At 35.6% G+C, this 16,422-nt stretch overlaps 3 protein-coding genes across 4 annotated transcripts; 1 reads left to right on the top strand and 2 right to left on the bottom strand.

The window, feature by feature from the left end:
- Positions 1-84: 84 nt before the first annotated feature.
- LOC140062274 (stAR-related lipid transfer protein 5-like) lies at positions 85-6,156 on the bottom strand. 2 transcript variants are annotated; one of them, XM_072108414.1, is made up of 7 exons: positions 6,065-6,156; positions 5,661-5,881; positions 4,475-4,619; positions 3,816-3,865; positions 3,445-3,580; positions 2,861-3,078; positions 85-1,929 (listed from the first exon to the last, which is right to left on the bottom strand). In XM_072108414.1, the coding sequence occupies exons 3-7, from the start codon at positions 4,574-4,576 to the stop codon at positions 1,776-1,778; spliced, it is 660 nt and encodes a 219-aa protein (XP_071964515.1). In that variant the 5' UTR covers positions 4,577-4,619; positions 5,661-5,881; positions 6,065-6,156; the 3' UTR covers positions 85-1,775. The 2 variants fall into 2 exon arrangements, with proteins under 2 accessions (XP_071964515.1, XP_071964514.1); XM_072108413.1 differs by lacking the exons at positions 5,661-5,881; positions 6,065-6,156 and having other exon boundaries at positions 4,475-4,850.
- A 258-nt stretch (positions 6,157-6,414) lies between these two features.
- LOC140062291 (uncharacterized) lies at positions 6,415-9,964 on the top strand. The gene is made up of 6 exons (XM_072108445.1): positions 6,415-6,689; positions 6,857-6,998; positions 7,556-7,671; positions 7,812-7,962; positions 8,540-8,656; positions 9,114-9,964. The coding sequence occupies exons 1-6, from the start codon at positions 6,507-6,509 to the stop codon at positions 9,602-9,604; spliced, it is 1,200 nt and encodes a 399-aa protein (XP_071964546.1). The 5' UTR covers positions 6,415-6,506; the 3' UTR covers positions 9,605-9,964.
- A 1,069-nt stretch (positions 9,965-11,033) lies between these two features.
- On the bottom strand, positions 11,034-16,386 carry LOC140062290 (uncharacterized). Its single transcript, XM_072108444.1, has 7 exons — positions 16,151-16,386; positions 15,470-15,566; positions 15,217-15,341; positions 14,879-15,032; positions 13,900-14,046; positions 12,832-13,057; positions 11,034-11,997 (listed from the first exon to the last, which is right to left on the bottom strand). Exons 1-7 carry the CDS (start codon positions 16,307-16,309, stop codon positions 11,736-11,738), a joined length of 1,170 nt encoding a protein of 389 aa, XP_071964545.1. The 5' UTR covers positions 16,310-16,386; the 3' UTR covers positions 11,034-11,735.
- Between the last annotated feature and the right edge of the window lie 36 nt (positions 16,387-16,422).

Below are 16,422 nucleotides of genomic sequence, written 5' to 3'. Positions count from 1 at the left end.
GCACAGTACAAATTATAATATTTCAGTACGAGGTTTTTCCAGATATATAATTATCTTTACAACAGTAAAAAACCAAATGGTTAATACATTCTCTTTTATTGTATTCAAAAAACGGTATCATGAAGCAAAAAAAAGCTTTGGAACAAGATATCGGCTAATACGTATAGCCACAGTTTTTTACTATGCAAAAGCACACGTCTACAATAATTATGCTTCCATAAACTAATCAACAGGGCTACATTACAGTTAAAATATATTACTGTATACAAATTTTAGAATTAAATTGTTCATTCTGATTAATTAATGAGACACGTTTCAAACGGAGCTTTCACACTGCCCACTGCCCATCAACCGATTCCCCAACTAACCATAGCAAAATAATTAATATATTAAGAAATTTAATTTACAATAAAATAATAAATACCAATAAAATAAGCTATATGAAACATTTATATTAGGCCTTTTTGGTTTATGTAATATAATACGATAATATATACGATAACTAGAAACGAATAAAAAATGTACAAAATGCTAATCAATAGTAATCAATATATTAATCAATAGCAACCAATCAATAGTAATAAATAAATAGTAATCAATAGCAAGCAACCAATCAATAGTAATCAATATAGTAATCCATGGCAACCAATCAATAGTAATAAATAAATAGTAATCAATAGCAAGCAACCAATCAATAGTAATCAATAAATATTAATCAATAGCAACCAATCAATAGTAATCGATAATAGTAATCAGTAATCAAGTAAAACATCTGGAATGTTTGAAGCGTTAAACTATATAAACAGTGAATAAACTTGTATATAAAAAACGTAAATAACATATTTACAAACTTAGCTAAATTAATAGCCGATTAAATTATGGATTATTTTTATAGATAAGGAATCTCTTAGTTGGTTCCCACTAGTAGACGTACGAACGCAAGGACATAGACGCAACGCAAGAGCTGACCAATGACAAGCGACAGCTTCGAATAATATATCACTTGTGATTGGCCAAATCCCTTACGTTGCGTTACGTCATTGTGTTTCGCCTCTCTAGTGGGAACCAAGCATAATGCCTTCAAACTTCTTTGTACGTCATTGTAATAATGAATTAAACATTAATTCTTACGTATTGTTATATTCACAGTCAACTTCAAGTTCTATTTTGGCAGTGTATTTTAAGTGTTTTAAAAGACGATATACAACTCCACTATATTTTTTTAGCAAAATCCAAGCAATAATATATTTTGACAATAAAGAATGAATTGTATATTATATAACGTATATTCCAAGTAACACCAACATTAATCAAGGGTTTGCCCGAAACAATAGCTTTAATCATAGCTATTCGATGAGTACCGATAACTGTGAAATGGTACATTGGTGTTCGGACTGGATATTTATTTTAAACTAGTATTAGTATGGCTAAAAGTGTTAAAACAGTTTTGAAAAAAAAAAGATTTTTTTTTTCATTTTAAACATGACGCTAACTTGCAACAGTATCGGACGGTGCTCTTATGAGTACACGTAATAAAGAGAAGTTAAACTTTAATATATTGATCACTCCAGGCCTATTGAAACACGAGGTTTGGATTTAGACTTTAGATTACCATCATTTATAGGCTAGCAAATAATTGATGAAGCGAGAAAATATCAAAGTGTAAGGCCTCTTCAGGCCCATGCCTAGGCCTACTAGGTCTACAACAAACGTTGGGACTGCAGCGTAGTTTGTAGTCTCCTACATGCACCACATCACATAGCATCTAGCATGATTTAAGCTTGACCCTTTATAATCTTTAGATATTTTCGTAGATCTTCTGGAAAGCCAACGACCATAAATGGTAGAAGTGTCGTGAAGAAAGACATTGGAATAAGTCCACCCATGTCCACCTGACTTAGTTGAACCACTTTCAAAGACGATGTCCCACTGTTAAAAGAGAAAAAAAGAGAAGCTAGAGAAACAAATTAATTCTCTTTCATTTCAAGTAAAAATGTTCTTCTTTGATAATATGATAATGTCAACAACTAAAACAACAACAAAAAGAACGCAGAAGACCAAAAAAAGCAAAAAAAGAAATACAGAATCATAATAAAAATGATTTCATTTCATGTTTTTATATTTCAAAATACACATGGGGAGTCATTTGTACTAATAATAATTAAAAAATGTAAAATAGTTTTACTGTAGTAAGTGACCTATAACATAATAATAACAGAAGATAACAAATGTGTTTTTTTGAAATCCGATACTTTAACTTATTGATTATTGAAGGGTCATTTAATGGCATGGAAATGCTATCAATATACCCATCTGCACACCTTACGTCACACTCCGTAATGAATATTCATGTGTAAGTTGTGATATTTCATGAGGAGTCCCCAGACTGAGATGACCGACAGACTTACCCATTATCAACCACTGACATGTGCAGTAAATAAATAAGGCCTAAATTGTAATTAGATCAATTCTTACGTCACACTTCATAATGAGTATTCATGTTTATTTTGTGACGTCTCATGAGGAGTCCCAAGACTGAGATGACCGGACAGACTTACCCATTATCAACCACTGACATGTGCAGTAAATAAATAAGGCCTAAATTGTAATTAGATAAATTCTTACGTCACACATCATAATGAATATTCATGTTAATTTCGTGACGTTTCATGAAGGGTACCCAGACAGAGAGATGACCGACAGACTTACCCATTATCAACCACTGACATGTGCAGTAAATAAATAAGGCCTAAATTGTAATTAGATAAATTCTTACGTCACACATCATAATGAATATTCATGTTAATTTCGTGACGTTTCATGAAGGGTACCCAGACAGAGAGATGACCGAGCGACTTACCCATTATCAACAACTGACATGTGCATGCCAGTAGGGTAGCGGGTCGCCCTAATGATGTCTTCTTTTTCCGAACACTCATTATGTTCTACTGATTCCATCACGTGAACTAAAGTGTTTGATTCTGGAATGGTCTTCTTGTACGCCATCACAACGAACTCTCTTGGTGAAACTAGACCGACACCAAATTTATTCGTCTCTTGTCGAATAATTTTAAGATTCTAGTTTTAACAATAGAACAAATTATATTCATTAAATGACTTTATTTATGCCGTTTGTCGACATGTTCCATTGGTCATTGATCATGTTTCGTCATCAATATGTTGTCGTTGTAATCACAGTTTTTATCGTCGTCATATGCATGTAAAGCATCATCATTATTATTATCATCATTATTATCATGATTATCATCGTAATCATCATCATCATCATGATCATCATCATACATCATCATCATCATCATTATCATCATCATTATCATCATCATCATCATTCATCATACATCATTATCATCATCATCATTATCATCATCATCATCATCATTATCATCATCATCATTTTTGTTTAAAAATATCAGTGTTTATTACCTCTGTAACTTCCTCTACCATGGATACCTTTTTCATTTCAGTATCCCATTTTTCTCTCTCCCCTCCAAGCACCCTCGGCTGGGTTACTAGCATAAAATCATTCATAGACATATCTGTCGTAAAAGTCATCTTGAACCTAGAGTAAATAAAATATCGTTAGAGTATTTATTTTCACACCAACATATTTCACTATACAAACGAAATAGATAGCTTTAAAGGGATTTTTTTTTCTTTATTGTTTTATAACTAATCTATAATTGCATCGCGAGTTCAACTTTACACGAAAAAAACACGAGCATATCATGCGGGCTATGAATAGCTATTTTAGCATTCACATTAACAATATAGTACACTATAACATAGATACTTACATGTAGCCATCATAATTTGAAGAATTCATTCGCTCAATAAGAACACCATTCTGTTAAATAAAATCAATAACAATTTAAAACATGACCTTATCATCATGACATTATCACCATCATCATCATAATCACAATCCTCATAAACATCATCCTCATTATCATTACTATACTATACCTACTATATAAAATCATCATCAGAAGCATCACCATCGTCATCACCCTCACTATCATCATTATCATCATCACCATTAACATGACATCATCATCAGCAGCGTCACCATCATAATCATCACCCTCATTATCATCATCATCCTCACATTATCATGACATCATCGTCATCAGCATCATCATCCTCATCACCCTCATTATCATCATCATCATCCTCACTATTATCATGACATCATCATCGTCAGCATCATCAACATCACCATCATCCTCACCATCATTGTCATCACCCTCATTATCATCACTATGTATCATGACATCATCAGCAGAATCATCATCCTCATTACCCTTATTATGATCATCATCATCATCCTCACTATTATCATGACATCATCATCGTCAGCATCATCAACATCACCATCATTATCATCATAATCATTTCCATAGATCATCATAATATCTACTGATCTCATATCACTGACGAGTGAACATATACGTACCTTATCCTCTACAACCTCCCAATTTTCTCTTGTCATTAGATCGTCGACTGTTTGACATAATTTGTCGGCTTTAGCCTGGTAATCAGCCGCTATCGTCGTCATGTCCAACACACCCAGTCCTCCTGATGACGTACGTCGTCAGACACTAGAAACAGAGGCTTAGAGTTTACAGCACAAAATATCAAATTCACGTCTTCGACTATTAATTTGTGTCGGAGAATATACAGTCTTTTCCAACTATACGTTCATGGATCCAACGTTGTTTAATTAGATGTTTAATACGTCTGTCGTTTTTCTATCATAATTTGTGTATCCATGCACTATTAATGTAAACAGCCGATAGAGCCACGCCCACTATTTCTCATATCGCTGTCGTAAACTCATCTTATGAATTTGAATACATATGACTATTAGCATGAATTACCTGAATGTTAACGGAGTTAAGAGAAATAACTATAAATCTATTGGTCGGTAAAATATTGATCTTTGTGTGCTTATCTTAGTAGAAACATATTTAGATACATTATTCATGTTCGTTTAATTCAATAATAGTATGTTATAATGTATACATAATGTTTTTGTTAATTCGTATTTATTCACATGCAATGTCATGATACAGTATAAATCTCTTTATTTGACATAAAAATGTTGTGTGCCCATATATGGACATGATGATGTCATATCACTTCTATATTTGTGTATATTACTACCATATTTGGGCACATCACACTGATTTGCCGATGATTTGATGATAGTGTAGACAGAGCTTAATGCTTCGTTCTCATAGGGTTGTCAATTCAATTCAAGGTTTTTATTCAATAAAATGAAAATTTACATTGTAGCCAAAGGCTAAATTGTGTAAAATTTTACAAAATATTGCACATATAAAAAAGTTATCACATAAAAAGAACATCTTATATCAAAATGGAATTAGATAAAGTACATAATATGAAAATGAGAAAAACATTGAAAAATCAAAGACATTGTTACGAATCATGGCCTAATAAAATATCTGTATTAAAACTTATGTATTATTTGTTTATTATTTCACATTGGTTGATGACGGCAACGTTGGCTAAATGTAATTATTCTATATTATTAAACAGGTTAATTAGGTATGGCAAAGGGCTATTTTTATATCGTTTTTTTTTTGTCAACATGAAACACGTGGTATTTGAATACTTACTTTATCAACAGATGTAAAATCTAGATGGATGGGTGAGAATATAACAAACAGATACATCTGTTATGTTCGGTTGAAAAATGAAGTTATCAGTACAATGGTACAGAGATTATGTTTTGGTTTTCCTGTGCTGGGCTCGTGAAGCTAGGTATGTCGCACACAGCTTACTTTCTCCCAGGACATGCGGATCGAAGGACTGGGAGTGTACATTATGGCGTGAAGGCCTACAATTAACAGTGTTGTACATTAATTTCTATCTTTTTTTTATTTACTGAAATTTAGATTTGCAGAATAAACAAAATTATACAGAGCAAAATAACCAGCATAAGTCATAATAACTTAATTTTATAAAATAATATAAAAATAATATTTATTATTTTGTTGTTGCTATGAGTCGGCTTACTGACCTTTCATTTCAATACTTCGTATGATTTTGCCCTCTGTCTATCTATATCGAATCATGATGTTTTCCTTCCACCATAAAACCACTCAAGTGGACAGGTTCCTGAAATCGGAAATATGGCAATGCGACTAAAGTGTACTGTTGCTATAATGTCATTGGATATCATAATATTATGCATATACAATTAATGGGAAAAAGTAAATGTGAATATCAATAAGGAAACAATATTGCACGCGATTAGTTTCAAAATATAATTTGAAACCTAAAATTTCCCCCAAAAATTCCAGGGTATCATCTTTTTATTACTAATCACGTGATATTAATAAGATGTCTAAACTCCGTAAATGCCGGTTTAGTGCTTAAAGAACCCTGAGGCTGTTAAGTATATACTTAAATAACAGTTTCAGAAATTAAATATTACGATATTATTGTCTGTATAAATTAAAATGAAGCAGATTATGGAGACAAATGCAGACGACAAGTCTCGACTGTCTGTGTGTCGACTCACCGTATTTGTAGGCGTTCTCGTTGTGTCCCTGACGTTCGCATTTTCATTGATGCAGATCTACACCAGAAATGAACATCTGCATCGAATTTCTGACTTGGAAAAAAGCGTCGCTGATTTAAAGGTAACTTATAACTTACAATGTATTACACACATAATGACATAATGACGTTACGCTTACGTCCTTGCGTTACATCCTAGTCAGAACCAAGCCTTAGCTACAATTGAAAACCATGTTTGTTAATTTTTTTTTAATATCTTTGCTCCACTTATAATTAATATATATTTTAGATTACAGTTAACGAACTTGAACACATTATCGGAGATATATTGGAGAAAGAAAGAACTCAAGTAAACTCGCCAACGACAAGTCCTGGTTTTTACAAAAGGCGTCGGCGCGACATTTCAGAGAGCGCTTGGAATGTACTACAAGGTAAGGGAACCCGTATCGAGACAGACTATATAGTTTTTTTTTTAAAGTAACATTGTTACTACAGCGTTTTGAAAATGAACGAGGGAAATTGCGCATAAGGGAGGTCAACATTAGCTTTCTCGATATTTTTGCAACATGGAAAATAACAAAATGAATGCTCAAAAACAGCTCTCTCAGAATCGCCTTATCGATGCCACTTTAAGCGTGGTTTCCATTAGCGACGCAACGTAACGCAACGTATTGACGCAAAGTGCTGTATTTCGTAATCACAAGTGGGAACCGACGACGAAACAGTGCTGCAAACATCGCATGTTTAATTTCACACAAGCGGGGCAAACACAATTATTGGGAACCCCGCTTTGGCGTTTTCGAGCCCATGTCCAGACATTCAGCCGGCCTCATAACATCCCCTATTAAGTTTTCACAAATTGTCGAAAAGTTCCGTAAAAAATATTTGCTATGGCAAATCCACTTTCACATTTCCACGCAAAAATAATATTCAAATCTTAGAATTAGAATCATAATATAGTTAATATAAGCATACATTGTTGTCACAGGTCCGATGGGACCACATGGAAGAGACGGATCAGATGGCCGTGATGGACGAGATGGTACACCTGGAATTCCTGGAAGTCCTGGTCTTGCTGGTATTGCTGGAGACCGTGGCCAGAAGGTACATTCATAGCTAATTGTAGGCCTACTGCAATCTATCAACTATTGATAATCGTCTAAAGTACTACATATTTATTTTGATAAACTATGCTGTTAAGTGCACTATATTTTTTTCAAATTATTACTATTATACTACTGTAGGGTGATTTAGGTGACGATGGACCTCGGGGTATTAAAGGTACACATGGTGCTAAGGGCGAACCTGGTAAACAAGGACCTGTTGGAGCTAAAGGTGATGCGTGTGAGTTTAATCCACAGGATGTCGCTTCAATATTCATCAAATCTATTGATGGTACGTATAGGCTTACAGTTTCTCATTGATGGAAGCAGTGGCGTAACGGCTATGAGCGCTCACTGGCTAAACCCAGGGATCCCGGAGCTTGCAGAGGCCCCAAGTAGGGCACAAAGGAAACAACAGGCATTAAAATATGTTGAAAAAGGCTGAAAACGTCTCCAGCGTTGGAGGGTCACTTAGGGTTCCTAAACCAGTGGCCTCTGTGTTACGCCACTGGATTGAAGTACAGTTTACCAGATACATTCTACTTATTATAATAGTCAGTTACATTCTCCAAAGAGAGCGCTGCAGAATCGGCTGGAGTATTATGATGAAACTGAATTAAAATTGCCTAAGAATTATTTTAAGCTCTGTCCACACTATCAAACTAAGAGTTAACAAAAAAAGTGTGATGTGCCCAACTATGGTAGTGATATGACATCATCATGTCCATAGATGGACACATCCCATTTTTTTGTCACATAAAGTTTGTTAGTGTAGACAGGGCTTTAGTCAAGACTTTTAATGTTATATATACATACTATCTTCATCCTAATTGCAGAATTAATTATAATAGAATCCTATATATAAACAGATCAAAACCTCAATGAAACGTCACCAAATACGTTGGGAATATTCGGTGGTGGATCAGTCTACATACGATGGGGAAGAACGACTTGCCCGAATACAGGAACAGACTTAGTCTACGAAGGTAAGCATGTTTGATACCCTAACTACTTACAAATATTTAACGTAATTTTAGGAGAGCCGAAACGACTGATTTGCCTGATCATGTAATACTCATATACCTAAAGCAAAATAAAATGATATGAATAGGTGTGAAATAATACTAAACCCGCATACCTACACACTCCTAACGCAATTTTTATCTGTAAAGATTTCTCAAGTTTTTAGTAGGCCTACTAGTGTGTCCCAGTCTGTTGCTTGATAGTTATAGTTAGTGTACCAGACGGAGTTTTGACTTAATAGTAGTAAAACGATAAATATTTCGGCATACGTATACTACTTGAGCTTGTATTTTCATACAACAATCGAAACGTCGACTGGTGAACTAATATAAGAAAAAGGCAATAAATACAGACTTGGGCCAAGTCTAGTAGACTATACCTGCAAGTAGGTCTGATGGTTATTTTGATTGATTTTTAAAGGTATTGCTGCAGGTTCGTGGTATAATTACAAAGGAGGTTCGTCGGAGTACGTCTGCCTTCCTCTGGAGCCAGATTGGGACAAATTTAGCGACGTGAGTCAATCGTTAAACTCTAAAATCTATGGTGCAGAATATGAAACTGCACAATTTGATCCGTTTGAACACGACAACGCTGCGACTTTGACCAATCACAACGTTCCATGTGCCGTCTGCCGAGTTCCTACACGTGCTACAGAGTTCATGGTTCCCGCTAAAACTAGTTGTCCAGAACGTTGGACAAAAGAATACTCTGGCTACTTAATGACTAGTCAACTTAATTCATTCCAAAAAACACAATACATCTGCGTAGACAGATCTCCGGAAGTTGTTCAGGGAACAGGATCAGATCAAAACGGCGCTCTACTTTATCCTGTTGAGGGAGCTTGTGGGTCTTTACCTTGTCTGCCATATGTCGCAGGTCGTGAATTGACTTGTGCTGTGTGTACAATCTAAATAATTGATTTGAAATTCATTTCACAAGATAATTCTATGATTATTATGATTATGATTATTTGTTTTTATATTGTTAGTTTGCCTATTGATATATATTGATAAATACCCATGTGGCGATCAGTTTTCAAATTATTCAAATGGTTACATCTTTAGCCAGCCATCTTTGACAAACTTTTAACATCAATGATGATAGCTAAATAAATGTGAACTAAGTGTAATAAAAACAAGATACATGTTAATTCTTTGACCAAGCTTGTCTCTTATAGTAATATTCTATTAATTTGAACGTAGTGAGGTAGTATTATGAATAAAGAATAATAGAGCGCAATTATTTACGTTCTGACATTTTTCCTTTATTGTATGATTTGTATCCCAAGCTTCAAAATACAAATACACCAATCCTAGCGTGTAAAATATGAATGAAATATAGAGGGCGGCAGAAGTTGCACAATTGTTATAGAACAACTTGGTGCGCTACCAGCTTGTTGTTCACTCAAACCAGGAAAGATTTCACTCTTCCTTCCTCAAACTAAGAAACTTTTCACAATTCAGGTTCATTTTATATCCTCCACATTGGTGTCATGCAGCAAGGAAAGAATGAAGCAATTTTACTTTTCCTTAATATAACCAATTCATAACAAGAGCAATCAGAGATTACATTCTCCTGTCTAATGTTTAAATACAAATTATGTAGTTTTCAGTTAGTAATCAGAAGAAGGTCACAATTTGGTCATCATCTCATCTCCAGAATTGGGATCATAGTCCGGATTGTCATTTTGGTCAAAATCCGTCTTTTAGTTTTGACGTTATCCTGCTAACAGACAAACAGGCAAAGAAACAAACAGCAGATGAATAATAAATATCGCAGAGGGTAGAAAATCCTCAATTTGTTTAAGAACACAACTCGTGGGATAAATTTGTTAGTTTCATGGTTGCATTTCTCATGGTTTTCACAAGCGCCTTGAGCACTTTGTGGATATTATTATTATTATTTATTATTATTTTTCATACATAAAACAAAAGAAATACAAAAAAAAAATTCATTCTTGAACTATAGAATACCCATCCATGCTTCCTTTGAGGAAAATTATATTTTCACACATCCAATCAAATGACGTCATGATTAGTAAGAGCAATAATATCGTGACAATACAACGATTTATTGTTTTTTATTTATTATGACGTCATTTTATTGGGATTTAACAAATATTATTTTATCAAGATAAATGATTATCCTATAGTTCTAGAACGAAAACCTTTCTAATTTTTTTTGTTTTAGGTAAACAAATGCATGCTTATATATCTATCGTCGATCGTTATCGTCCTAGTGTAAATGGGCCTTTATGTTGGTTGCTAAACTAAAATGTGGAGATGAAAGGTTGTTGTCACTGTTTAAGATTCTGAAAATAATTATTGCATCTGATCTGTGTAGTTTTCAAAAACAGTTTATTAAAAAACATTGATTAATATATCATTATTAGAAACAAGTAACTACAGTGAAAAAAATCATAAGGAATAAAATTATACTTTCATTACAAGAAAATAGTGTACAAAAACGCCGCATGTTTTGAGACATTTACGACATTATATTGGCATACTGTAGGCCTACTCATTCGCTCGTTATACTATAGAGGAGTTATGGTAGAAACTACATGCTTATAGTGTCTCCACTGATTTACGTAGTTATATGTATTTGTTGTGCTTTTATCATCGTTTCAGTCACATGCGCATTGCAGTCACATGCGCATTGCAATCACATGCGCATTGCAATCACATGAGCATTTCAGTCACATGTGCATTGCAATCACATGCGCATTGCAATCACATGCGCATTGCAATCACATGTGCATTGCAATCACATGCGCATTGCAATCACATGCGCATTTCAGTCACATGTGCATTGCAATCACATGCGCATTGCAGTCACATGAGCATTTAAATTACGCGGCGCATTGTGTCAAATTAAGTTCTTACTTGTCCCGCCAGTTTCGCCACATGTTATCAAAATAATATGCCTATTTTGTAATACAAATGTCACTATAAGCTTTTATGTAATATGAATGTTATCGTTATAATTATAATAATTCATAATATCATATGTTATATATCATCATTTTAATTATAATTGTTACTATATTGTACAAGTAACACACGTCAATTCTCGACCGTCAACATACGGTAGGCAAGGCAAACTGCCGCATTGAGCTTCCACCGGGTTCAATCTAACGCCTTCGGTATTCACGTAAGAACCAGGGCGCGCTTCCGGCGCCTCATCCACACATATGTACTCGGAGCGTTGATGTTGATAATGAGACGACACAATATAGCCATGATACTCTCTGGTCCAGTTTTCTGGACACGTCCTTCTAGCCGGAAGCATCATCTTCACGTTTCTAAAGTAGGGAAAACCCCCAAGAAAATTTAGTTTGTATGAGGAAGCTTTAAAATGGAAGTAATAGTCCTATTATCCCCTTTGGAACTAATGGTAAAATAATTATCTTACTTCGTGAAAATACAATTTAAAAGTTGTTTGTGTGAAACAGCATAATTGAGGAAAGGGAAATATTAGCGATTCTGATACATTGCCAACACTCAATCAGATAACCATACCCGATATACTGTGTACTATACTAAAGGGCTGTGACCGTATTTCAACACCGTATATCATGTCGTTTCTCGTCAATATACTCATTAAAAAGCAAATGTCTATACTTTAGATCTATAATAACATAATTGTACTTTCAGATCGACCCTGAACACGGATGTTCCGTTAAGGTCACTCAGGATCATTTGCACACCGTATCTGGACACATGGTACTGTTGAAGAATACCTATGTTGCTTATTTGAATAATTATGGAAAACAACTTTTTGTTTTTGGAAAGGCCAACTGCGCACCCGTGAAATTCTGTTCAATCTTGGTCCACTCGGACGCAATACAATTATGCGCGCAATGCAAGAGAGTTGAGCAATTACGAGCGACAGTTAAGCTTAGTTCCCACTAGTGACGCAACGTAACGCAACCTACGGAACATAAGATCATGCCCTTTCAATAATTGTGTTTGCCCCTACCTGTGTGAATTCAAACTGGGATGTTTGAAGCACTGTTACGTCCTCGGTTCCAACTTGTGGTACGCAATACAACATGCGTTGCGTTGCGCTCTAGTGGGAACCACGCTTTAAGATGATCCATGCGACATGATTGTTTAAATTATTACGATGCACTTACCTCGAAGGAACGTAGCAAACGGCACACGTTGCATCTTGATCGTGTAGCACTTCGGCATTGTCCGTAGAGAACGGACTATTTCCCGCCGTCAGCTCGTATTCAGCGCCGTAGATGTACGCCTTAGACTGTATCCCGTCTTGATGATTTCCCCATTCAGGATTGTTTGGTAAACATAGGTAATTACCGCCACCGCCAACATGAGAGAAGTATCCACTGGCGATTATACCTAAAAATAAATTGCAAACAAAATGTTAGTCAATAAATGTTCATACAAATATGAAATGTTTATAAAATTCATTCAACTTATGATAAGAATAAGTCAAGCCCCGAAACAGTTTATGATTATATATTTAGAATGTTATTTATCTATTTTTTACTTTTTAATTAGGCCTATGCCAAACTTATTAGTAGACCCTCTGATTTGGCTTATGATAACAATTATTGCGATTTTTGTTTCTTTTCCTGATATTTAAGTTGTTCCTTTACTTTTTATGTTTCTAAAAAAGTATTAGGTGTACTAAAGATTATTGCCACGTGATGGGTTGACCGATTTCCTGTCGGTTCTGTTTATTCTGTTTCCGAAAGTAGGGCTTAAATTTTTCTTCGTGTCCACCAAACCTAAAGCTTGGTTCCCACCTAGGACGTATAGGATGCAACGCGAAGACGTATAGGACGCAACGCGAAGACGTATAGGACGCAACGCGAAGACGTATAGGACGCAACGCGAGGACGTATAGGACGCAACGCGAGGACGTATAGGACGCAACGCGAGGACGTATAGGACGCAACGCGAGGACGTATGCCGTAAAGCAAGCGAATTGACCTATCTAAGCGATGGATTATTCGAACTGTCGCCTCGCAACTTATGCAATGTAAGAACATGCCCTTCCGATAATTGTATTTGCCGCCTCCGCCTGCGTGAAATAAAATCTGCGATGTTTGTGTTCGTCTGTTGCGTCGTCGGTTCCCACTGGTGATTACACAATACAGCATAGTCAAAACGTCGCTAGTGGGAATCACGCTTTATGCACTTGATCAAGGGGCTTTATAATATAAATCAATATTTACCATCATACACTAGCTGTGCACCTGTTTCCAACGTGGGACACGTGGTACGTCCCCATCTAGTATACATCGTACCTCCACCATTTAAAGCATTCGCAATGTTTTCTATGATGGGCTGTGAAGTTGGTGAATTGGGTGACTGGTCATTAACTGTAATAAAAATAAACAATATAAACATTATTATTAACATTAACATAAATCAACCAAAAAAGGCCCATTGTACCATTTTGAAAATGAAAGGACTTGTTTTCCAATCGTACTTACAACTGAAAGAATGTGGTTGTAAAATGGTTGTAATTGAAACGATTTTGGTGTACTATTTAATTACATTTTTTGGATATTAAGCCTACAGTAATTTGTGGATAACAACGAATTGGCCATAAACAATGGTAAAGCGTGGTTCCCACTACCGGACGCAACGCAACCAACGCAACGTAAGGAAATGCCTGATAATTGTGTTTTCCCCCGCCTGCATGAAATCAAACGTTTGCAGCAGCACTGATTGCGTCGTCGGTTCCCACTTGCGATTACGCAATACAGCGCTTTGCGTCGATACGTCGCTGCGTTATGTTGCGTTACTTCCAATGGGAACCAAGCTTTAAGACATAATATTATTATAACTAGTCCCGTATTCATCTGAACGTGAAAATGAGCTGAAAGCTTGCATTAAAGAGAGATAGAGAGTGTGCATTGGGACAAAATAAAGTGGCGAAGTAATGACAGAAACAAGATAAAAAGTGTTGAACAATTTCCTGTTTTAGGCGAATTTATTCGTGCGAAACGCAATCGTTGACTATACTATTAATATTTTCATCTACTTTTCGTGATGTAAACAAAATGCGCAACCAATCATAACTCAGGAATGTTCGACGTCTTTATCCTCTTAATTTTTCAACCAATGTACGATAGTAGCCTTAAGCACTCGGCTAATGAAACTCCCTGTTTAATATACTATAATATAATAAATATATATACTATTTACCACGAAGTAACGTTTGAAATAGCAAGGAAATCGAACTAGTGTCGTTCAGCGTGCAGTCGGTACCAGGAACTCCGGTAATGCCTCGGTCACCTTTCACGCCTCTACTGCCATTCTGACCTGGATTTCCTTTGGGGGAAGGAGGGCCTTGTTCTCCCTATAAAATAACATGAAAGTGTGGTTTAACTCCTTACGTACCTAATGTACACTTCAACTCAATGCTATCCTACCAGTAGGCCTATAGTGCTTCTAAACCTAACCTAGTAACAAAACACAAAGAATTAGTTTTACAGTAATGCTTTCATTGGCACATCAACTACATAAACAATATGTTGTTTTACCTTTGTTCCTCTTGGTCCCTGCAGCCCAGGCAAACCAGGCATGCCTGGCATTCCGTCCCTGCCATCTCGGCCGTCAGCTCCGCGTGGGCCAGGTGATCCTAGAATTCCTCTCACGCCGATAACACCTTTATACAAACCCAGATGATTGAGTAAAAAATGTATTCAAAAGTTACAAACTGTGTAAATAATTAGATAGGCCTAACGAGAAATGCTCTTCTAAAAACTAATTTTAATACATTCAATGATCACAAACCTCTGGCTTCTTGCAAAGTATCATTTACCGACCTCTCGTGTCTAGAATGAACAACTTCGAGTGAATTATTTTCGGAGGGTAGGGCTATTAAATCATTCTGCAAAGAAGTAAAACGACGTGAAAGAGAATATTTTTATTTTTGCCCAATATAATGGACAATTACGTAATAGTAATACAGTATCTCGCATGTATTACAGTCTAGCAGTGGGGCCTGTATCATGTCAGGTTAGGCTATACAGAGAAACACTGTGATGCTGTATTATGCAATTTTCCTACGATACTTGAGAAATCAGAAGGGCACAAAAAATGCTCTCTATGTGTCGAAAAGGCATCACGAATGTTGAATTGTGTGCATTATACACTATAGTCTATGGCATGCAAAGACAAACATTTCTTTCTTGTGCGCATGGTATTTATGATCCTCGATTTTCACCGACACAGTCTAGCCGAAAATGATTATTTAATATTTTGTTTTATAGACACGTCCGTAAGTCCGTAAGTAGGGTTAATTTTAGTGTGTTACTGTAATAAGGAAAAGTGACGGTGCTATGTCCAACAACCATGGATACACAGCGACTATTATATCGGTAGTAGACATACTTTTTAATTCTTTCAAAAGAAAATGTCCCATTAATAGCGTTACGCCAACTATCAGCAGTTCTACTGTACTTTATTACTCACGTATATATCTTCTTCATATCTGGCTGTTTCAAGCTCGTTCAGTCTTTCTTTAATTTCAAAAAGCTGAATAAAAACAACAACCTGGCAACTGATTACGATCAGAAAAAGGATGATGTTGAAACCCGTATGACGATGGTGCTCCTCTTCTTTGTAAACCATGATGATGTGTACTGTTCGTTAACATTCGGCGCAAATAAACTTTACAAATAAATTCCCGACCAAGAAAGTTGTTGAGATCCGTTATTATAGGATTACCAACTTGTAAGATCGTG

This window comes from Antedon mediterranea, chromosome 11 (assembly GCF_964355755.1).
Source record: "Antedon mediterranea chromosome 11, ecAntMedi1.1, whole genome shotgun sequence".
Lineage (NCBI taxonomy): Eukaryota > Metazoa > Echinodermata > Crinoidea > Comatulida > Antedonidae > Antedon > Antedon mediterranea.
Note: the sequence above shows the minus strand (reverse complement) of the source record. Positions and strands in the feature narration are given on the sequence as shown.